Source organism: Astatotilapia calliptera, chromosome 14, assembly GCF_900246225.1.
Source record: "Astatotilapia calliptera chromosome 14, fAstCal1.2, whole genome shotgun sequence".
Taxonomy (NCBI): domain Eukaryota; kingdom Metazoa; phylum Chordata; class Actinopteri; order Cichliformes; family Cichlidae; genus Astatotilapia; species Astatotilapia calliptera.
This window is the reverse complement of record NC_039315.1, coordinates 17,240,371-17,260,701: the sequence shown is the minus strand read 5'-3', so window position 1 is coordinate 17,260,701 and position 20,331 is coordinate 17,240,371. Positions and strand designations below refer to the sequence as shown.

The window sequence follows — 20,331 nt, the reverse complement described above, 5'->3', positions numbered from 1 at the left end:
CAAATGCGTCCTTCATTTCCCTGAATTTTAAGGCTGTGGCAGTGTAGACTTCGTGGCCCAACATATCCCACAATTCATAGCGCGGCAGTCGGTGTGGATAATTTTGCCGCAGACGGCAGAAGCGGAGCGGCCGAAGAGTAAACTGTGAAAAGTAAGTACTAAATATTATGTCACTTATTTATGTGCAAATGTTTAATAATGAGGAACATTAAAACATTACTGTTGGCCACATGTCGGCAAACTTATTTGCTATTAGCGATGTTTGTACGTTCAGCTTTTACTTGCTTTCAAAGCCTTTAAAATATAATAATACAATAGTCGACCTTAATCTTACAGCGAATGTGATGATTTTGTGGATAATTAAAGTCAGTCATATATCCACAAACACAACAAGCTGAAAGTCAGTGATGCTGCTCAGTTTGTAGTCCTGAATATCACGGCACAAGCAGGATTCACTGCACTGTTAATGTTAGCTATGTTATATTGCTGCCTCTGTCCGGTGGTGTCGAGCCAAACGGACTTTAACGTGCGTTTGAACGAGCTGATGGTTCACTCGTTAAGCTGAAAGAAAGATGCTTTAATCGCAGGAGTCACGCATGTGTCCACTGCACCATCTGGGAACTCTTCTTGTTTAGCACTCGTAATAACACAAACACTAAATCCTCCTGTTTTGTAGCAGTGTATACACCTGAGACTGTCACCTGTCTGTCTGTCTGTCCTGCACTCTCTCTCTGTTTCTTTCTCTCTGATTGTGGAATAAAAGTATGAACGTTACAAGTAACGCGTTACTGCCCATCTCTGGTAATAACTAATAATGATTAATATAATAACTATAATATTGGCCATCTCATATTTACACTGACTTTAGTCTCATGAACAACATTAACTATTTGTTTTTTACTAGCTAATCTTAAATGACTGTTCAGTACAGATATGAAGCCCAACAATCATGTTTTACAGTCCTGTGGTCACAGCCTCAGATACTTATTAAATCACACAAAGCTCGTGTAGAAACAAACAAACAAATGAACAAAACATGTTCTCCTTCATTTCTGTCAACCACACGTTTCCAGCTATCATGGTTGCTAGGCAACCTGGGCAGTGCAACGGAGGCTAGACCGTCCCATTTCACAAGCCTCACACTTCCGGCCTTAGCGGTCTTTGAGTATGCGGCCCTTGAGGACCGTTGAGGCTGCGTACTTTAAGGCTGCAGACCCTGAATTGGGATACAGCCAAGGAATGATGAGGGAACAGGAAGTACACAGGCAACACAGCTGAGACAAATTAGACAGACTTGACAGGGGAAGTAGAACTAAACACACTGAACATGGAACATAAGACTTTCACAATAAAACAGGAAAAATATGGAACACAAAGCTGATACATGCACTTGACACAGGAGTGGAAGAAAGGCAGACAAGAGAGGGAGCACATGACAGACATGATGGGCTGGGGAAACATGGATAAACATGGTACAAGGAAGGGAACATGGGAACAGAAAAGGGAAACAAGACACAAGAACACACAGAGAAACTCAAGTCAGACTAACCTAAAGACTGCTAATGTAACTAAAACATAAACCATAATAATATAAAATGACAGCAAAACACAAACACTCTGAATACTCCGAAGCATCCAAAATTTGTGCATGTTCTAAAGGTCAAACGAAGGTCAAAGCACAATTAAAATATCTGCAGTCTCACATTATTTTAAATGCAATAATGATGGCCAGCTTGTTGCACTTACAAAGCAATAAGGCACTACAAGGCAGTTCCAGCGTCAGTCAAAAATGGCCAGTGTGATAAGGCATTAGCTTTGTGTCCTTGTAAATGAGAGCTCCCATCCAGCTACTGCCATCCCAGATAAGAGTAAACAGCAGCAAATAGTGCCTGAGCTAACAAAAGCAACAGTTCTCAAACACAATCCAACTATGATATTCTCATTTGTCCTTGCAGGTCACTGCTCATTCTGTCCCCAAGCCTCCAGCATTGACTTGTTTTAAGACAAAATCAGCAGGAGGCAACATTAATTTATAGGCAGTGGGCTATCAGTAATAATAATGATGAGCAAACAGTCCTATTTGGTGCAGTCTAACAAACCACAAGAGTTATGTGTTAAAATCTCTTTCCCTGATGCATATCTGTAGTGCTTCTTCAGTGGAGTGTGAATACAGACATACAGAGTTCAGAACCGAGACAGGTCATGAAAGACAATTTTATCTGCCATGACTGTTTGTTACAAAACGTGTCCTCAAGGGGAACTGAATCGAAATTAGACTGTCCGTGACATTTAGCAAGGCAGACATGCTTCACTGCTACACCCTCGAAACATCGTACTTCAGCGGCAAGGTAGCTGTAAATGTGAAAATCAGCATTTATCTCTTGAGCAGGGATCTCATTTTTCTATGAAATGCTGCTTTACCTATGTGTTTCCCACGTTTCAACAAATTTTCCAAAATCATGATATTTAGTTTAAAAATACACCTACAAATTATGTAAAACAACACATTAAAAGAGATTCTCAACCATGGTCAGCTTTTATACTCGGGGACCACTGTCACATTTCAAATGTTTGAGAAGGAAGTTTAATTGAAAAGTGATTTCACCATCAATCTTCCCAAGTGGCTTTATTTAAATAATTGCGTGAAGCCCAGTCTAACACACTGCAGTTCAACAGCACTTTTTAAACTTCCACAAAGAACTTCACAATGTCTTTCTCTTTCAGCACACACACATTTCACACAGACACCATTATCAACCAAGTTGTCATGCGAGGCACACACACTTCCTGGTGGGGACAATTTGGTGTCAATTTAGTGTCTCCCTGTAGCACACTTTGTCATGAGTAAAGTACAGGGAGTACAAAGTGCTAAACATAAACCCATCAGACAAAACAACTACAAGAAAACCACCACAGTATTTAACAAAACACAGCAGCAATTCAAAGAAACATACCCCCCCCCCCAAAAAAAAAAAAAAAATTGTTATACCACAAGAACACAAAACATAACAACAAAAAAAAACAACTTTTGAAAAGTTCTCAGTGGTGAACGACCACTTCCTGTCTCATGACACAATCCCACAGTCGCATATGCACAGTACTCGGCTGACTTCCTCTTAAACTAAAGGAACGTTTTTTAGTGTCTTACGTTGAAAATAGGGCAGAATGGTTAGCACATTCTTTTCTTTCATCCTCTCATAATTAGCTTATATGATACACAAATGAAAACAACGGGAAGTGACATCAGCCTGTCCAATCACAGGAATATGTCCTCTTTATTTCTGCAAAGCGCAGCGTCATGTTAGGAAAAATGTTCAGTTTTATATTTGAGTGCATTTAAGTCTTTTTTTCCCTTCGCCCTTGTTGTGCTTTCACTTTTGTATTTTTTTTTATCCATTAGGTTACCTGAAGTAATGCTATTTTGTTTTGTTGTCGTGTTTTCTGTGCTTTCTTTCTCCTAAATAATGTCAGAGTTCCTCCACAGTTCCTACTGAAAAGAAGACTTTACTTTGAGAAGTTCAAATCTGTTCCAGTGTCACTACAGATGTAACATTAACAGATGCATTCATATTAAGAGTATACTGTTCAGGGCAATAACTACATTTCAATTTTATACAAATTGCAAATCCCGGGATTATATTACAGCTTGTATTTAAGAAAGTTTAGATGTACATTTTCTCACTTACACTTTTCTAGGCTATACAGTGCAATCTGAGTACTTTCCCCTACTTACTATTGCAAGGTTAAATCTTGTTAATATATGATTGATTCAGCAATATCTTAACTGGTGTTCAGTATACTGATACTTCAACTACATTCATATTGGGATAGTGATTTAAGTATTTTCTTTTGCCATTTCTGTGTAGTTAACTTCCAAAATAAAACCATTTTGAGCCATAAAAGAAAAATAATGATTATTGCTTTCCTACTGTAATTGCACTCCCATTTTCTTTCTTCCTGACCACTGCGCAAGCATGCTGAGTCAATGCATTCATCAGCCCGCCAATGTCACATACTTGACCTTTTTGTAGGGAAGTGCAAGGACAACTTCATCGAGAATAAACCTCGATGAATAAATGAATAAATCTCTGCTAAAGGAATAAAGACAGTGGACATACTTGAGCAAATACATGACACTTATTTTACCGATGCGTGAATTGTTGTATTAATATTATTCATCTATTCATTTTCTTAACCTCTCAGCCAATACAAGGTTGGACTAGACTGGCACATAAGCCACCTGACATTGCACTATAGGCAGGTTACACCATAGGCAGGTCATCAATGGATCACGTGCTCAACCATCTCCATCTACTTCATTTACGGCAAAGTGACTGAATTACTTTGAACAAATCAATTAACAACATTTAAAATTAACAACATTGTCTATCTTTTTTCACAGAGCTGAGAAGCAGAAAACATTATTATAATTAGACAAATCCACATGTCCTAAAGCTAAACTTGTTATATAGGCTAGCAAAGTTTACTGTATACACACAATGAATTTTACATGTGTATACAATCCTTGACACATCAATATGGCTCTACAACAAAGTAATTTCACACACAGGCAATCTTTCAATTACACAGACGGCTGGGACACACCGATAACAAGGTTAAATAAATGTGTGCTTATGTCCTCAGAGCCTGAATGCTGAAAGCTTATTCATATATCAGTGGAGAGCAGAAGCATCTATAATTACTTAGTCTAAGGAACCAGAGCAGTATATTATAAAGCCATGCATGACCACATATGAAAGATGTTACGTTTAGGAGCTGGCAAACCAAAACTGTCAAACTTTTTAAGAACTAAATGTTTGGCATTTTATCAGCCAAACTTGCATTTATCTTTTTGTGATGCTCTATGTTTATTTTTCCCCTTTCTGTTTCTTTGCAAGCTTTCAGAGCTGTGGCTCAGACCAAACAAGCAGGGATTGTTTCTTACCAACACCTTCAAAAAGACCTGTTGCATAAAGTCCCTCTGAAATATAGCAATCCATATCTACGGCTTTCCCTTATATGTCTCCTTTTACTCTGCTATTTTTTTTTATCTTTTATAGTGAGACCTCTCAATAGGTTTGTCAGAATAGTTTGTTCTACTGAGTGCCCCATCTGGTATTGAATTGATGCCCTCAATTGATGTAGTGAGAAATGGTCAGTACTCAATGTTAGATACTCATCACACACCCAACAATAGCGATAAAGAGCTGCTTTTAAAAGAGAAATATAGAGTGAGCGTGTTTAAGAGTGAGAGAGAGCAGGAAATGAAGGAAGAGAAAAGGCAGCAAATGATTACTTGATGTTTTTTATGTTGATGTGTCAGCAGGTAGTTCTCTGAGGTGACATTGCATCACAAAAGGCAAAAGCAAGATGAATTGGTAATTGAGTGACAGCACATGACTTTAGAAGTATTAATACTTTTAATCTTTTAATTTTGTTTAGGGTCAATTTGGCATAAAAAACAATAGACGGATGAATTTATGATTGTTTGGCAAACTGTGCAACTGTGCAGAAGCAGCAAGTATATGTGAGCTTACATCAAACTCAGTTGCTTATCTGGTTATACTGAATATATAGAATTGCAGCTGGACACCGAGTCTTCTTCATTTCCCTGAAGACCAAACAGTAAATATCGCGCCCCCCCCCCCCCCCCCCTTTTTTTTTTTTTTTTTTACACTGGTGCTAATTTTCTTTCTTGTTCCCTTTTAGGTGTCGGAGTTTCTGTCAGCAATCAAGGCTTTTATAGAGCACATAAAGCAGAAAGAATAGGCTGTCCTCACCCCTGAGGCTAAATAAAAACTTGCTACACACGTCTTCACAGCATGTTGCAAGGGATACATTTGTGCGTGCAAAGTGTGCACATGCGAAGTGAGTGTGGAGCCAGACACAATAAAGGAAAATACATGGGAGGGGGCACTTCTTCTTCTAAGGATTTGAGGGAGATAGGTTATGTAGGTCCCTTTTACTCTCTCCCTCTTTCTGTCACTCTCACTCAGACTGAGTGAGAAACACCATCTCTCTGCCTGACTCTTCATACCAGTGTGGGCTTCTGTGTAGGTTGCAATACGACATTTGTTACTAGAGATTTAAGAGCTGTGGCAAGAAAGAAAAGGCGTGAAGCAGGGGGGGGGAAAAGGGTAACGGTGATAGCTAGAAAATAACCTAATTTGCTCAAGTGAAGAGATACCACACAGGGATTTTCTAAGTGCCTCCAATTTGCACAGGTAAGATGTTTTATCTCTATCCTCTCTCTTGTTGCATGCACTGACATTTACAAATACAGATTCACACAAGTAAAGAAACAGACAAAAACATATAGTGTTTTTTTTTTTACTAATGTTTATAGAAATGTTTATTTTTTATTATATTTATTTTTGATTGTTTTTAATTAAGGAGTGCGTATAAATATAATGTGTCTTAGTCTTATTTGCTAAAAATCAGAACTTCTAATTCTAATAGTTGTTTGCTGTCATTTAATTTTTTTTTAGATTTTATTAGCATATATATTTTATAAATATCTTCATGAATCAGTCATCACAGAGGGAACATACTGGACAAAGTCATAGGAACTCTCTGTGAAAAGGGGCTCAAATGCTGTACTAACGTATTCACTTAATAACGCTGTCATTAAAGTGGGTTCCTTTAGGATGATCGGCAATTAAGACCATTGGTCAGGTTTGAACGAAGTCTGGCAAACAGTGTTTATAGGGGAGAATGAGGCAAATTAAAAAGCATAGAGGGAAGGCATCTGTGACAAGGCGCATCAGTGCTTATTAGTCCTGAAAGCCAGCCATCAAATCTGAATCATTATTGTATAATCTGGTATATTTTTCATCACGCGCACTATTTCTGCAGGCTGTGGGGTACTTGGTGTATTTCATACTTCTGACTGCATACACATGTTAGAACAACGTGTCTGTGCTCTATTTAGTAATCATTTAAGGGTGTTCAGGTGCAAACTAGAAATGTTTCCATTTTATAAAATACAGGAGTTTTGATGACATTTCTATGAATTTACTTATGAGGTTATTATTACTTATTGATTTTACATCAAGGGATTTTTACAAAACAAAGATAGAAATTATCCACATAACACAAAAACACACAGTCCAGGGTCTCATATTGAATGTACTCGTGCAAAACACCAATAAAGATTTAGAGCCAACTATAATTTTGAACTGCTACGGAATCAAACTCATTTCTCTTGGGCATGACAAATTTACGATGATGATAACTTGCAGAAATACAATTACAAACTTTCTGGATAAAACACACAAAAAATAGGTATGTGTATATCTTTAACAATAGAATACAAGATATGTCATTTATGGTCAATCAAAGTAAAAAACTGAAGGTATTAAATTAGAGATGCACCCACTTACCAAACATCGACATCTTCCAATACATGCTGATTGCTGTGCAGCAAGTGTCATCGTCGTGGGTGAAGAGGTAAAAAATGTACTGTACTGAATTTTTCAGTGATGTGACTTCATTTTTGTGTTGCTTGTTTTGGGAATCCAGCTCACACTACTGAATTTGTATTCATTCAAGTTTGCATAATGCTCGTATGTATCCAGAGCAAAACAGAGGAATTAATTTTTTGCAACAAAAAAACGAATGAAATAATAAAAAATTAGATGAAAAAAAAACCATCATCAGCACTGGCGTTCTCTAAACATGAGCGTAGGCACATAAATTCACAATCTGTGGGGAAAAAAATCTGGTACTCCATGGCATCTGCAGCACTTTGCATCTCTGTGCATGTCTAATTGAATAGAGATGCAGAGTGGTTGGTGCACACTGCCACAATTACCTAGCCAAATACTGAACAGTATTAGATTTTTAGGTTAAAACACACGCATGTGCGCACACACACGATCGCAAACAAGACCACAAAATCAGGAACTAAAATTCTTCTTGCGTGAATGTGGAAACAGCCAATATGAGCCTGGATAAAGAATTTCACAATGTGTGGATTTTGGAAAAAATAAAAAATGCTGAGTTGAACACTACTACGTGATCGCAAACAAGACCACAAAATTGGGAAATTAAACTGCTGAAAGTCCTTGCATGGATGTGGCAATAGAATAGCCAGATAGGGAGAATCTGTTTTGTTGGCTATAACATGCTCTAAATGCTTTCTTCTAAAAAGATCTTCTTAACTGGAAAGAAATGGTTACGTCTTTTAGTTTTAATTCATCATACCCATAGGTAAGTGTAAATTTTTCTGCCCCTTGCAATCACTGAATGTTTATATGTGTGTGTCTGGACAAGTCTTAAGTTGTTCCTAGACAGAGCCAATACTATTAGGCAGGCTCTGACCTCTCTTAATTAAAGGGTCAGAAGGTCATAAACATTTAGGAGTCAATCATTAGCCCTGCAGACTAAGAAAGACAGTAATGCTGCTGTTTATAATTCCACTGTTACTGTCTTGAGGATGTTTTAAGATAGGATCTAGCTTAGACTTTCGCAACAGCACCAGTTCACACAGAGCGTCTTGTGTGTAGAGACAAAAATATGCCATCCAAAGTTGTTAGGCCAGCAGTCGCTGAGGGGTCTGCACTGGAATCATCAACAGGCAATAATGTCGTCCAGGAGCAAGCCTACATTCTTAATTCAAATAATGAGGGACACCATTAAGCTACCTCATCAGAATTTCATAGACTGAACCTTGACCACATTTGTGTCTCATATTTGTCCAACCTCTGCCTCTTTTTCTCTCAGGATGCCTCAGCAGCCTCACAATGACAGAAATACAAGAGTTTTATCAGTTTTGGGTTAGGAAATGTCAGTAGAGTCAGAGAGGCCACAAAAAGGTCAACGTAAAGAAAAATAAGGACAAGACAGCAGACAAACTGGGGTGCGAGAGAGTCTAAAGGAGTTGCTCTTCCTGTTTTGCATTTTGAGGGTTCTCAATTCCCATCACGCTTCACAAATTAGCTGCAGGGTCTGGATGGCTTCCACAAAGGCCATGGCAACAGTGTTACTAGGCAAGGGTAGATTTCTTTCAAGCTGTCAGATAAGGTAGATAGAGTGAGGCCAGATGGGATGAGAAAACATATTCCTGCTCTTGATTATTGGCACGTGCAGAACAAATTTGTAAATGTAACACAGAGCGGTCTGCCAGCGAGTCTAGCAAGCTCCAAAGTGGCGAATGCTGCTAAGCAAGTGATGGTACTAACAGGTTCTGAATTTAACATGGAAAATTGTCAAACATGCTGAGTGAGCTGACTGATTCACTAGAGTGGATCTTTCTACTAACGATTGGATCAACAGTCTGAAACATTTGTTCTCTGTGCGAAGGGACAGATAGCTCAGATGTGCTCCCACCTTTCAGAGCTCGGCCTTAATTAAAATACTGATATTTTATTGTGTTCTTTATTCTTTATACAAAAGCCTGAGAGGCAGATTCCATCTTGAGGATCTTAGCATTCTACAGCAGCTTCGCCATGGGCTTAATTTCAGCCTGACTGGGATCATGACCCTTTGAAAAATTGTCAGACAGGATTTAATATCAGTGGCAAAAAGTGACTCATAAATTGTGATTTCTTTTGGCTGTGATGGTGAATCTTTTACTTATTGATGTGTGTGCACTGCAGAAATAAGAATTTTTGCAAAATTTTTTAAAGCTGGTACAAGTAATACATGCTCTGGAAAGGTCACACATGTCAGCCTATAATCTTCTGCTCATATTGAATTGGTCTGACACCTACTGACTGGAAAGCATCAACCCATTCAGCTGCACAAACTGCACTGCAAAAACTAGCATTTGATATGTTTGCTTCTGGGGATGTCAGTGCTACTAGTCTGGATTGCCATGAATTTTGTACTCCAATTTTAAATTTTCCTTTTGTGTCACCATCATGTTTAGGAAGTCTCTCCAAAACTATTGGATGGGCTGCCACTGAACTTGAGATGAATGTCTTTCGGTGGATGAAGTGAATTCTATTTTTAAGTTGCTCCTGATTGCATTGCTCCATTCACTTTCTCACTCACTCATCTCGCTGTGAGTGGTCAGCAAGTCTTAAGTGTTCTTTAAGTGCAAGTCCATAACATGCCTCACAAATTTGCATTACGTTATGTGTGAACACAGAGTTAGGAAAGGAGCAATAGATAAAAGTATGCTAAATGCTAAATGTTTTACCCCCATATATACTGTTTAAATGCAGTTGCTGCAGACTACAGTAAGAATAAAAAACTGAAAAATGCATTATTCATAGATTACTGAGTAGAATTCAGCTACCAGATGTTTAAACTTCCGTCTTGTTCAGGGAAAACCTTAAGTTTATCCAGGCACCTTCCTGGAAAACAAATAAAATGTATGACACATAAATATTTGGGTTAGTGTTCTGAATGGTAATGTGTTTCCCTGTACACAGAAGGAGGCTGAGGCTTTGTTTTTGTTCCTCTGTGAAAGCTCTGTCCTGACTGGTGTGCATTGTCTCCTGGAACACTTTGCACTCAGTATCCACAGCAAACAATTAAGTTGGAACTGGGCATGTTGTTTTTGTTAGTAGATGAAGACCAGTCTATTACAAGTCATGATCTGCTTAAAAAAAAACTTAAGGGAACAATTGACTCATATGTCACATTTTAAAAGAAAGAAATAGTCAAGTTGAAAATCTTTACTGATAAAAGACAATGTAATTTATTGAGAGCAATAAGATGTCACTGGAAATACAAAATCATCAACCTTTTGAGAGCAAGATTCAAAATCAGCCCAAAAAAGCTAACACCAAACCTCTGATCCTCTGCTTAGTAATGTTTCGTTTCATCTGAGCTCGCTGGGTCCTCTGGTATTTAATTTAATTTGGCATAATGTGCTTTCTTTTGATCAACATAGTACATAGTACTCTGTAATTGTTCCTCAAAAGCTCATGTTGCAATGGAGGCCTCAGATTCTCTCTCTGCTATGTTAAGCCTTTACTGCACATTTTCTCCCATTCGCAAGATCACAATATGCATTAGATCTCCCCAGTACAAGTGCCTTTTGCCAAACCCACAATGCTCTGACATGAGGACTATGTCAAAAGGTGAAAGAACTGTACTCTAGCTCCTTTGATCACAGTATGTAAGTTTTACTCTTGCTGTAGACCTTTGGATATTTTTGGATGCAATGTCATAATCTGCTTTCATTTGTTGTTGCCACTTTAGAGGATATTGCAGTTGAGAGTTACACTCTTCCGCATCATTAATCGCAAAAAATAAGATCAACTGGCAGATGGTGATTTGTATCATAAAGCAAATAAAAGGGAGAGTACTCAGGCGCTTCACTGGTTGTGCAGTTATGGGTGTGTACGACTTTGTTTACATAGCCACTGCAATTTCCCTTTTTTCCTTATAAAAAGTCCAGGGCATTGATAGCAAGATCCAATTAAATCTTTCTGTTGCGTTCCACTCTGAGTGAAAAGAAGTTGTTTGTTAATTTGCAATGCTTTAATCTTTCTGCACCTGCCCGAATAGCTGGTTCTCAAATTCTTCACCATCTAGTCTTTTTTTTAGCAGGAAAGCCAAAGGATAAAGAAAAAAGGGAGAACATATCAATTATAAATCCTTGTATGGTTTCCACCCAGACATCTTCAGGTGGGGGACATGGGATATGGCAGGGTCCTGAAACTGCACTTGCAAGAACTCAGTCTGTGTTATTTTTATATCTGGCTCGCTTTGTGCAGTTATCTCTTGAATGTGTAGGCTAATAGCTGTAATAGCTGAGATCAAGTCCAAGTGCTTTTGAGTCTAAACTGCACTAAGTATGGAACCTAATACTTCAGGGGAGCACTGTTCTTTACATGGACAGCCCATACTCACAGATTTACAGGACAGGAAGTCTGCATCTGTACAGAATGTCAGAGTTCTGTTAAAATCACACAGCTCGGTCAACCAGTGATGCCCTGTGACTTCAGTTTAGCTGTGCTCAACACATAAGTGACAGAGTTATTATCACTGCCTCTAAACTGTCTGTAACGGCCCATGTGAGTGCTAGAAATACCAGATGGCAATAGCTGTAATGGAAAAAAGGCTGCTGGTCCTATACAAGTTCAAGGGAAAATAGCCTCCTTTCTTGACCTCTGTAATTGCGCTGCCGCCAAATTCATAGTCTTAGTCTGTTTTTCTTTTCACACTGAATAAAAATATAATTGATTTTGTAAATTTTGGTCATTCAATGTTACAAATGGGAGAATTAGCCGTAGCATTGTCCACTAGTTCTTTGGCTAAGCCTTCAAAATCACGAGTCATTTTTCTGTTTCATTCAATATCTCCTCATAGACACTAATAGTGGTCTATGTACTATGTACATACTCACTATTACTGGAACTGGAATCTCATCAGCCCTATTATTTTAGCCTTTGGATCATAAAGTTTAAGGTTAGTCTTGATACACACTGATAAGGGGATTTCTCACCCACTGGCAGCTTTCATATCCAGCAACTCTTCTTTACAAACAAGGCATTTTCAGCTCTACCATTTGTGTTTCGTGTAAGGCTTGTATGATTTAGACAGTCGTTCCCTTTGTTTTGTGACTGGGGATTTTTTAATACTCCTTCTCTCACTTTGTGGAGACTTACATGAGTGCTGGGGGAGCTAAGCTTTGGTTTTGGGTCATTTTGGGACTTTTTTGCTTTTTTTTTTGAGGTCATGACATGTCCCTTATTCATAAAGTCTTTCAGCTACCCGGCAGGTTCTGTATCCTTCTCTGCACCTTTTTACCTAGTGTACATCACCACCAAATATGATCAATTTGTTCCTGCTGACAGACCTCCTTAAAGGCACCTTAGTTTTCTTTGGATTTTCTCTCACACTGGATATTTGCAACAGTGATCTGTAAACTCCCTGACTGCAATATTACCTTCCTCTTTTTTGTAAATACCCAGTTTTATTTAGTTAGTTATCTAAACAGGTTTCATTAGAAAATTATTTTCTTTTTACTCTGTGCCATATTTTCAAACTTGCTCTGTACGTAGTTCTTTGTATGTGGCTTTAATCTTTAGAGCCCTCTCACTTTCATTGTACAAAGCAACAGTAATCCAGCACTACTGCTCTCATTCTGCAGCTCCACCCTCATCTCAGCCCTGACATCATCATTTGACAAGCTTGCCGTGATGGAGTGGAGGTCCTGGCTTTGAACTAAGTCGTTACACTACTTACTTGGTCCATGCACACATTAGTCAGTTGTTGCCATCTGCGCTGTCGGTAAAGCTGCACAGACTCTCTTTAACTCCCACACCTTGCTCTGTCTACTTCACTCGCTTCTTCTGCAGAATTGGCAGTAATGTGTCGTTGACAGCTTATTTTGGCCCCTCACGGCAACTAAAATAATGTGTAAACAGAATAATAAATAAACAAATAAAGCTTTATACGAAAAAGTACATTGGCAGATATTTGGGCGTAAAAGAAAGCACACTTTACAGTTGCCACACATGTGGTGTAAGGTTTACCACGGTGTCTCCAGATTCTTTTATAGCTGTGTTCAGTGTGGACCTGCTCCCATCTGTGGGGCATCAGAGGTGCCAGTTCTGGTGTTCTCTGGCAAATGGCTCTGCCATTCAGACTGTATGGTGCTGGACTATCACACTAAAGGATGATGGGCCTTCATGCCACCCTAACGGAGTCTAATTTTGGTAAGAAGCATCCACAAGAGCAGCCTACTGGAGGTCATTTTGTAGGTCTCTGGCAATATTTGCTCTCTTCCTCGCTGTACAAAGAAAGAGCTATTATTATAAAGGAGGAGGCCTCTGATCGGGTATCATGCTTTACAGATGGCTGTAGACACTCACTGTTGACCTCCCCTGACCTCCTTCCTGCATACCAAAAACAATCTGAACCAATAATTTTAAATTTGTATTCAACCTATAAGACCTGTTACCACTGACTTTCACTCTAATTCTTTTTAAATTTCGTATACTTCAGCCTTTTCTCCCTGTTTCCCTTCTTCAAGAATGGCTTCTTAAAAGCCACAGGTGCTCTGAGACCATTTCTGATGAGGCTTTGGTGAACAGTAGATGGCTCAATTAAAAGGCTAGATGCATGTCTCAAGTCCTGTGTTAGATTCTTTGATGGATTTTTCCAGTTTCTTCATGAAATAAATTTAATTTACTGTTCATTTGCTCTTTGGCAGTCTCCTTGTTTGTGCAATAATATTCTTTTACACATGTCAAACTGTGTTTTTATTTATAAAATCAAAGAAACAAAAAGAAACTGAAACAAATTGTGTTTTAGCAGTAACAAAGGGCGTAAAGATATAATAAAAAATTGGCTCATGCGAACCCAGCCCAATTTTTACTCTTTAAGTGTGCGCGTGTGTGTGTGTGTGTGTGTGTGTGTGTGTGGGGGGGGGGGGGGGGGGGGGGGGGATATATGTGTGTATTCACATCATTTATGTTAATGAGAGTGTGGGGAGTGAGTTGGAGGGTGGGGTTGGCTGCTTTTAACTATGTAAAGCACTTTGTGCTACATTTTTTTGTATGAAAAGTGCTTTATAAATAAAGACTGATTGATTGATTGATTGATTGATTGATTGATTGATTGATTGATTGATTGATTGATTGATTGATTGATTGATTGATTGATTGATTGATTGATTGATAAGTTTTCATTATGTGTAGAGACAACACTAGTTCCCTTGTTTGGTTAGGCCTTTTTTATGTAATGTTTGAATCATTCAAAGATCAGTGTTAAGTGGCTTAACACACACAAAAAAACATTCCTCTATAAATGAACAGGTATAAGAACTGGACTGAGAAAAAAATAGCCAATGTAAAAACAAAAAAAACAAAAACAGAAAAAAACAAATTGCTGAAAGACCTTCAGAAATCTTGGAAAACAACTGATCAAGACCATTTTTTAAAAAATACAAGAGTTTCAGGTTGCTTGGAAGCAAAATATAAAGAAATAAGGGAAGACTTTTGCACAGTACTGTCCATTCATGTACTTCCTCATTCTTAGGAAAATGCAAGCCCCAAGGCAAGGTCGGGTCTAAAATTAGTTAGCAACAATGTGACACTACTGTGTTGAGTAAACTGTCAGACATTAAAAAAAAAAAAAAAAACACTTGCTAGCATTCACTCCAGTAATTATCTCCACGATTAACCTCCTAAGACCCGAACTCTTCCATGGCATGCATTTTTAATTTCTCTTTGATATTTGGGCATGTTGGGACCTGATGAATGTAAAAACAAAAAATTTCCAGATTTGATTTTTTTTACCTGTTTTTTGTTTCTGAGAAAAATTTGATCCACATATGAGGACATATGTTTAAAATTTCGATAGAACGGTGGCAGCATGATGTCCTTGTAAGTGGATATCCCTCCCTTGTAGAGCAGAATTTATTATTTTGGTCTAGACATCCCAAAATGTGATGTCCACATATGTGGACGCCTGGTCCTAGGATGTTAAGATTTGTCATGAATGCATACACACATACACAGAATCCCAAGGTGAAAAGACCGTTAAGCACAGTTGTAATACCCAGTATTATATATGTTATTATTACCCTGAATGATGATCATACCTTGAGTGACATATTCCTGAAACCAGTCCCGAGATGTCTGGGCATGTCCGTGCACCCTGTTGTGTAGTAAATTGTTATTAGATTAAAAACACCCTCATATTACCACTCATCTATCCATAACAATCACAGATTAATGATTTATCTAAGACATAAAATTCATGCAAAATAAAGTTTTAGAGGTGTACATAGTCATTTCTTCTTTATGATCTTTTTGGTCTGTGGATAATCCGCTTCTAATGACTGCATTTGGGCTAGCGGTGCCTAGAACTGGGAGTTGTCAGTTATTCTAAGGGAAAGGAAGGCGTATAATATTCTAGTGCATGATACATTACATTGAAAAAAAATCCAAGGTGATGGAAAAAAAAGTGGATCACTGGATAACTCAGTAAATCTTTTAAATCATTTCTCAAAAGAAGCCATTTATTCTCAAACCTCATACACAAGAAAGTAACTTAGACATTATTCATTTCTTCCTATAACAGTTTCAGAAGAATTATGCAGGTGAGTTTTTAGTATCCTGATTCATGCACAAAATAAATCAAACCTCTGCACTGGCATGAAGATCATGAACTATGAGTCTGATGACATATTTGCTAAGGTGAATCAGATCCACCATTTTTAACTGCTGTCACAGATAAGCACCTTCGTGGCACTTAGAACTAAGAGATAATATACAGGAGTACACATTAGATCAAGATCCATCACTAACAGGTGACTTTTGGATCAAAACAACATATTAGTCAATGTGGTGAAATGAGAAGCTGAAAAGCCACAAGACATAGCTCATTCACATTAAAGACTCAGTATGCAACAAGGTCATCTAGCTTACTAACATGCAGAGTACAGATATCTACATTCTGTGTTCAGGGTTACGTGGGATTCTCCACGATTTGTTTTTAGAACTGAACAAACCTCTTGGATGAGAAGTGAAACATCTTCACAAATGTAAAGGAGTCCTGGTGCCTTTTTTCAGCCTCAATATACTTTCAAGGAAGAGAGTGATACAACAGAGCTGTGGTTGTACTGTAAAGTTATAAAGGAACCAACGTTTGTTATGGTTTTAGTCAACTTTCCAAACATAATTGAGTTAATGTGCCATTATCAGAATGGGAAGTTGCATTTTACATATGCAGCTAGCAACCTTGAAAACCTGCATTGAAAAAACTCTCTATGAACACTATTTATATTACACATACTTCACCACTGGAGAAATTGTTCCTATAAATTTGCTGCAAACATAAAGTTATTTAGGTTAATGAATTTTTACCCACTATAATTGAATTCTGTCACTTCAGCGTTATTATGTTGTCAGTCTACTGGATCCCTGAAGACTACAAAAATCAATGGCTGATTTTCCATGCAGTATTTATTGGATAACTGTTGATGGTGTCTTTTTTAAGGCTGGCGTGCAGAGACATGGATGTCTTCATGGACAAGGATTTCAGTATGACTGGCAACACAAGTCATGAAACATCACGAGCAAGAATAGAAGGAAACAAAGACCAAGGACTCAACCACAGCGACCCCTTGGACATGTTCATAGGCATAGAGCTCCTTCAGCGATACAAGCCTCTCTTCCTGCCTCTGTACTGCCTTGTAGTGGTAGTAGCTGTTGTTGGAAACTCCTTCCTTTTGGCTTGCATCCTGGCTGACAAGAAACTCCACAATGCCACCAACTTTTTCATCGGTAACTTAGCAGCAGGTGACCTGTTGATGTGTTTGACTTGTGTTCCGCTGACAGTGTCTTACGCCTTCGACAGCCATGGCTGGGCTTTTGGAAGACCTTTCTGCCATTTGGTTCCCTTGCTGCAGTGTGCCACAGTCTTTGCATCAGTGCTTTCACTTACTGCTATTGCTGTGGACCGCTATATTGTTGTAGGTAAGGGACTTGACATTACCATTACTGATTAGCAGTAATTTACTGTACGTTCAAAAGTTAACCTTACTATATTCCAAAATGTGTTTTCTGTAATGCGAAATGCAAATTGACCACACACAGATTTAGTCTCCTGATACTGAGATGACCAAGCTAAAATAATTAGAGACTTCTCTAATTTTTACACACTTCTATACATGGCCACTTTAATTTCGGTATGAAATAACATCCTTATTGTTTTTACCTAATATATACTATATCTGTATTTTTTCCTTGTCTCAGCTCATCCAGTACGGAGGAGGATTTCTGTGTGGGGTTGCGGTGCAGTGACTTTGGGTGTCTGGCTTTTATCTTTGGCCCTGGCCGCACCTCCATCGTACTACACAGACTACCTGGACCTGCGGCCCACGGGCATTGACCTGGTAGTGTGTGAAGAATTCTGGCCAAATAGTGGCAATCTGCGGCTTCTCTACTCTTGCTTCATTTTAATAACCTCGTATATGATCCCACTGCTGTCAGTTAGCGTATCCTACTGTGCCATTACTATCAGTTTGAAGCGCTATTCAGTGCCTGGGGAGCCATCAAACAGTCAGCAGCGCTGGAGCCAAAGGAGGAAGAAGACGTTCTCTCTGCTGGTGGCCTCAGTGCTGGCCTTTGCCCTGTGTTGGCTGCCTCTCCAGGTGATTCAAGACATTGATGAATTCTAACCATTACTCCATTAATCCTTATCTATAGGCATTAGACAAAGAAAGTAACATTTTTCTATATGTATCTGTTCGAAACTCATAACCTCAATAGCAGCAAAATGATGCAAAACTGCAGGTTTAACTACTATTAGGATGATTCAATTTTATGCATCATTAACTATGGAAACCCAACATCAGATATTTGTGTCCACAAAGCCAATATTATGTCCACAATGAGCCATGTAAAAGGCTAACAGATTAGGATTTCATTGTCACATTATTGAACTGGAAGGAAAAGTTGACACTGCAATATGGCTGCAAACACTCAGAGCCTTGTTTCACTAAAAGCACTTTGCGTGCACTGCTTAAATGCAGATCGTAAGTGTTGGTAGAGTCGCATTTCTAAAGTCAATGTTGCATGCAAATTGATAAATTCGTGGCTTCTGCAAGGCTCCTTCATGACTTAGGAGAAGGGTATTTGTCATGGCTAGTGAAACGTGTCCAAATGAGTCAAAAGTGAAATGATCTGGTTTTATAAATTGCAGTTGGCATGTTGCAAATCCTGCTGCTAAACACCGAAACTTAACTTGTGACGTGGAATGATTTAGTATTAGCGTTCAACCAAATCTAATTATGCTGGCAAATTTCACATTTCTGAAATCCATTACCACAGTTCAAGCTGCCTTCTAATTTGTGATTTTCTAGGCAGAAAGAGAGGAGCAGCTTGGTCAGACTTTTTCAAAAATGTTCCTAATAGTTTAAGAAGTCAGTGCTGATTCGATGCAATAACAACTTTTTCCATTGTGTTTTGTAGGTGCTGAACCTGTTGCTGGACTTGGACCCGGACTTCCATATTATGGGCAAGCGCTACATAAATGTCTTACAAGTATGTTGCCACTTAGTGGCTATGAGTTCTGCATGTTACAACCCTTTCATTTATGCCTCACTGCACAGCAAGGTGCGAATGCACCTCAAAGGTTATCTCTGTCCTTGCCATAACCACCAGAGAAGGATGGTGGAGAGATCCAGTTGAACCCACAATGCGACTGTAGCAGCTCTTGATATGCAGAGCCCATTCTTATCCGCAAGCTAGCACCTGCACCCCAGCATGAGCGTTAATGTCTGAGACATCCAGGAGAATACAATGAGGCTGTTCAAAATTTATTTAAACCATTTTCTTCATGCTTTACCAGCATGTTGTGACGTCATGGCATTTAGTCCTTTCTTGTAGCATCTCCAAAGGTAGTAGCTAAAAAAAAAACAACTAAAAAAAAACACTGCTTACAAAGAAATCCAATGATGGTAAAGAAAAAGAAGACCAGTGAAGAGTCCACTGGGATCCCTGTGTTGTGCTTAGATGGCAGTGCTGCAGAGGCTACGCAGACGCTGCAGCTTTGAAAAGGCCAGCGGGGGTATAAACAGTATTCAGCTGTAGCAGACTTATGCTTGAGCTTGAGATCATGGGTGTTAACTCTGGTTACATGGACCGGTTTGCTTAAACATTAAACACTTGACTTCAGGGAGCTGACCGTACAGTGAACTCCTCAAACCAGACGTGGATCAGGAAAATACTAATGATGGCTTTATGTTGTCCACAGAACTGAATGTCATTCAATTATTTACATATATTATTGGATAACAAATTGCTGGCTATTTTTAGGTTTATTAAACGTAATTAGGTGGTACAGTCTAAGTGTGTTGTATGTGTAAATAAATATATATTTGTGTTTTTGCATACATGCTGTATGCAGTCTCTTCATTTTCTGCAGGTCAAAACCACAGTATATGCAATAATGATAAAAATGCATCTTACTGTATATGACACCTTGCAGCAGTATTGGAAATCGTCTTCAATTACATCTTATCAATACCAAATTAATAAAGGATTTACTTGAGTGAGAGCTCATAGTTAAATGTTAAGTGCTCTGGCTCTACCTGACAAAAGAGACTGGCACAATAATTAATTATTAGATAATTAAAGCACAGACAAAAACAATAACTGTAAAGCATTACTCTGCTGATGCCGTTCTCATTGACTTGCCATCAAGTATGAGTAATGCTTTCATAGGCTGGGTATGAAGACTCACCAGAGGACATGCTAATGTGCTCTAAATTGCAAGCAAGCAGAATTAATTTTTTTCATTCGGTTAATTAGAAAGCTAAAATTTTCATTGATGCTAATTTCTGTCTATGTAGATCTGTCTAGAGCTCTCTATTTGGACAGATAAATGAATGAATAGATAGATAGATAGATAGATAGA

At 38.5% G+C, this 20,331-nt stretch overlaps 1 protein-coding gene across 3 annotated transcripts; it reads left to right on the top strand.

The window, feature by feature from the left end:
• Positions 1-5,952: 5,952 nt before the first annotated feature.
• Positions 5,953-19,762, top strand: LOC113036346 (prolactin-releasing peptide receptor). Of its 3 annotated transcripts, none has more exons than XM_026192643.1 (4): positions 5,953-6,224; positions 16,909-17,387; positions 17,667-18,064; positions 18,885-19,762. In XM_026192643.1, the coding sequence occupies exons 2-4, from the start codon at positions 16,925-16,927 to the stop codon at positions 19,101-19,103; spliced, it is 1,080 nt and encodes a 359-aa protein (XP_026048428.1). In that variant the 5' UTR covers positions 5,953-6,224; positions 16,909-16,924; the 3' UTR covers positions 19,104-19,762. The 3 variants fall into 3 exon arrangements, with proteins under 3 accessions (XP_026048428.1, XP_026048429.1, XP_026048426.1); XM_026192644.1 differs by lacking the exon at positions 5,953-6,224 and adding an exon at positions 8,163-8,211; XM_026192641.1 differs by lacking the exon at positions 5,953-6,224 and having other exon boundaries at positions 16,710-17,387.
• The last annotated feature ends 569 nt before the right edge of the window (positions 19,763-20,331 follow it).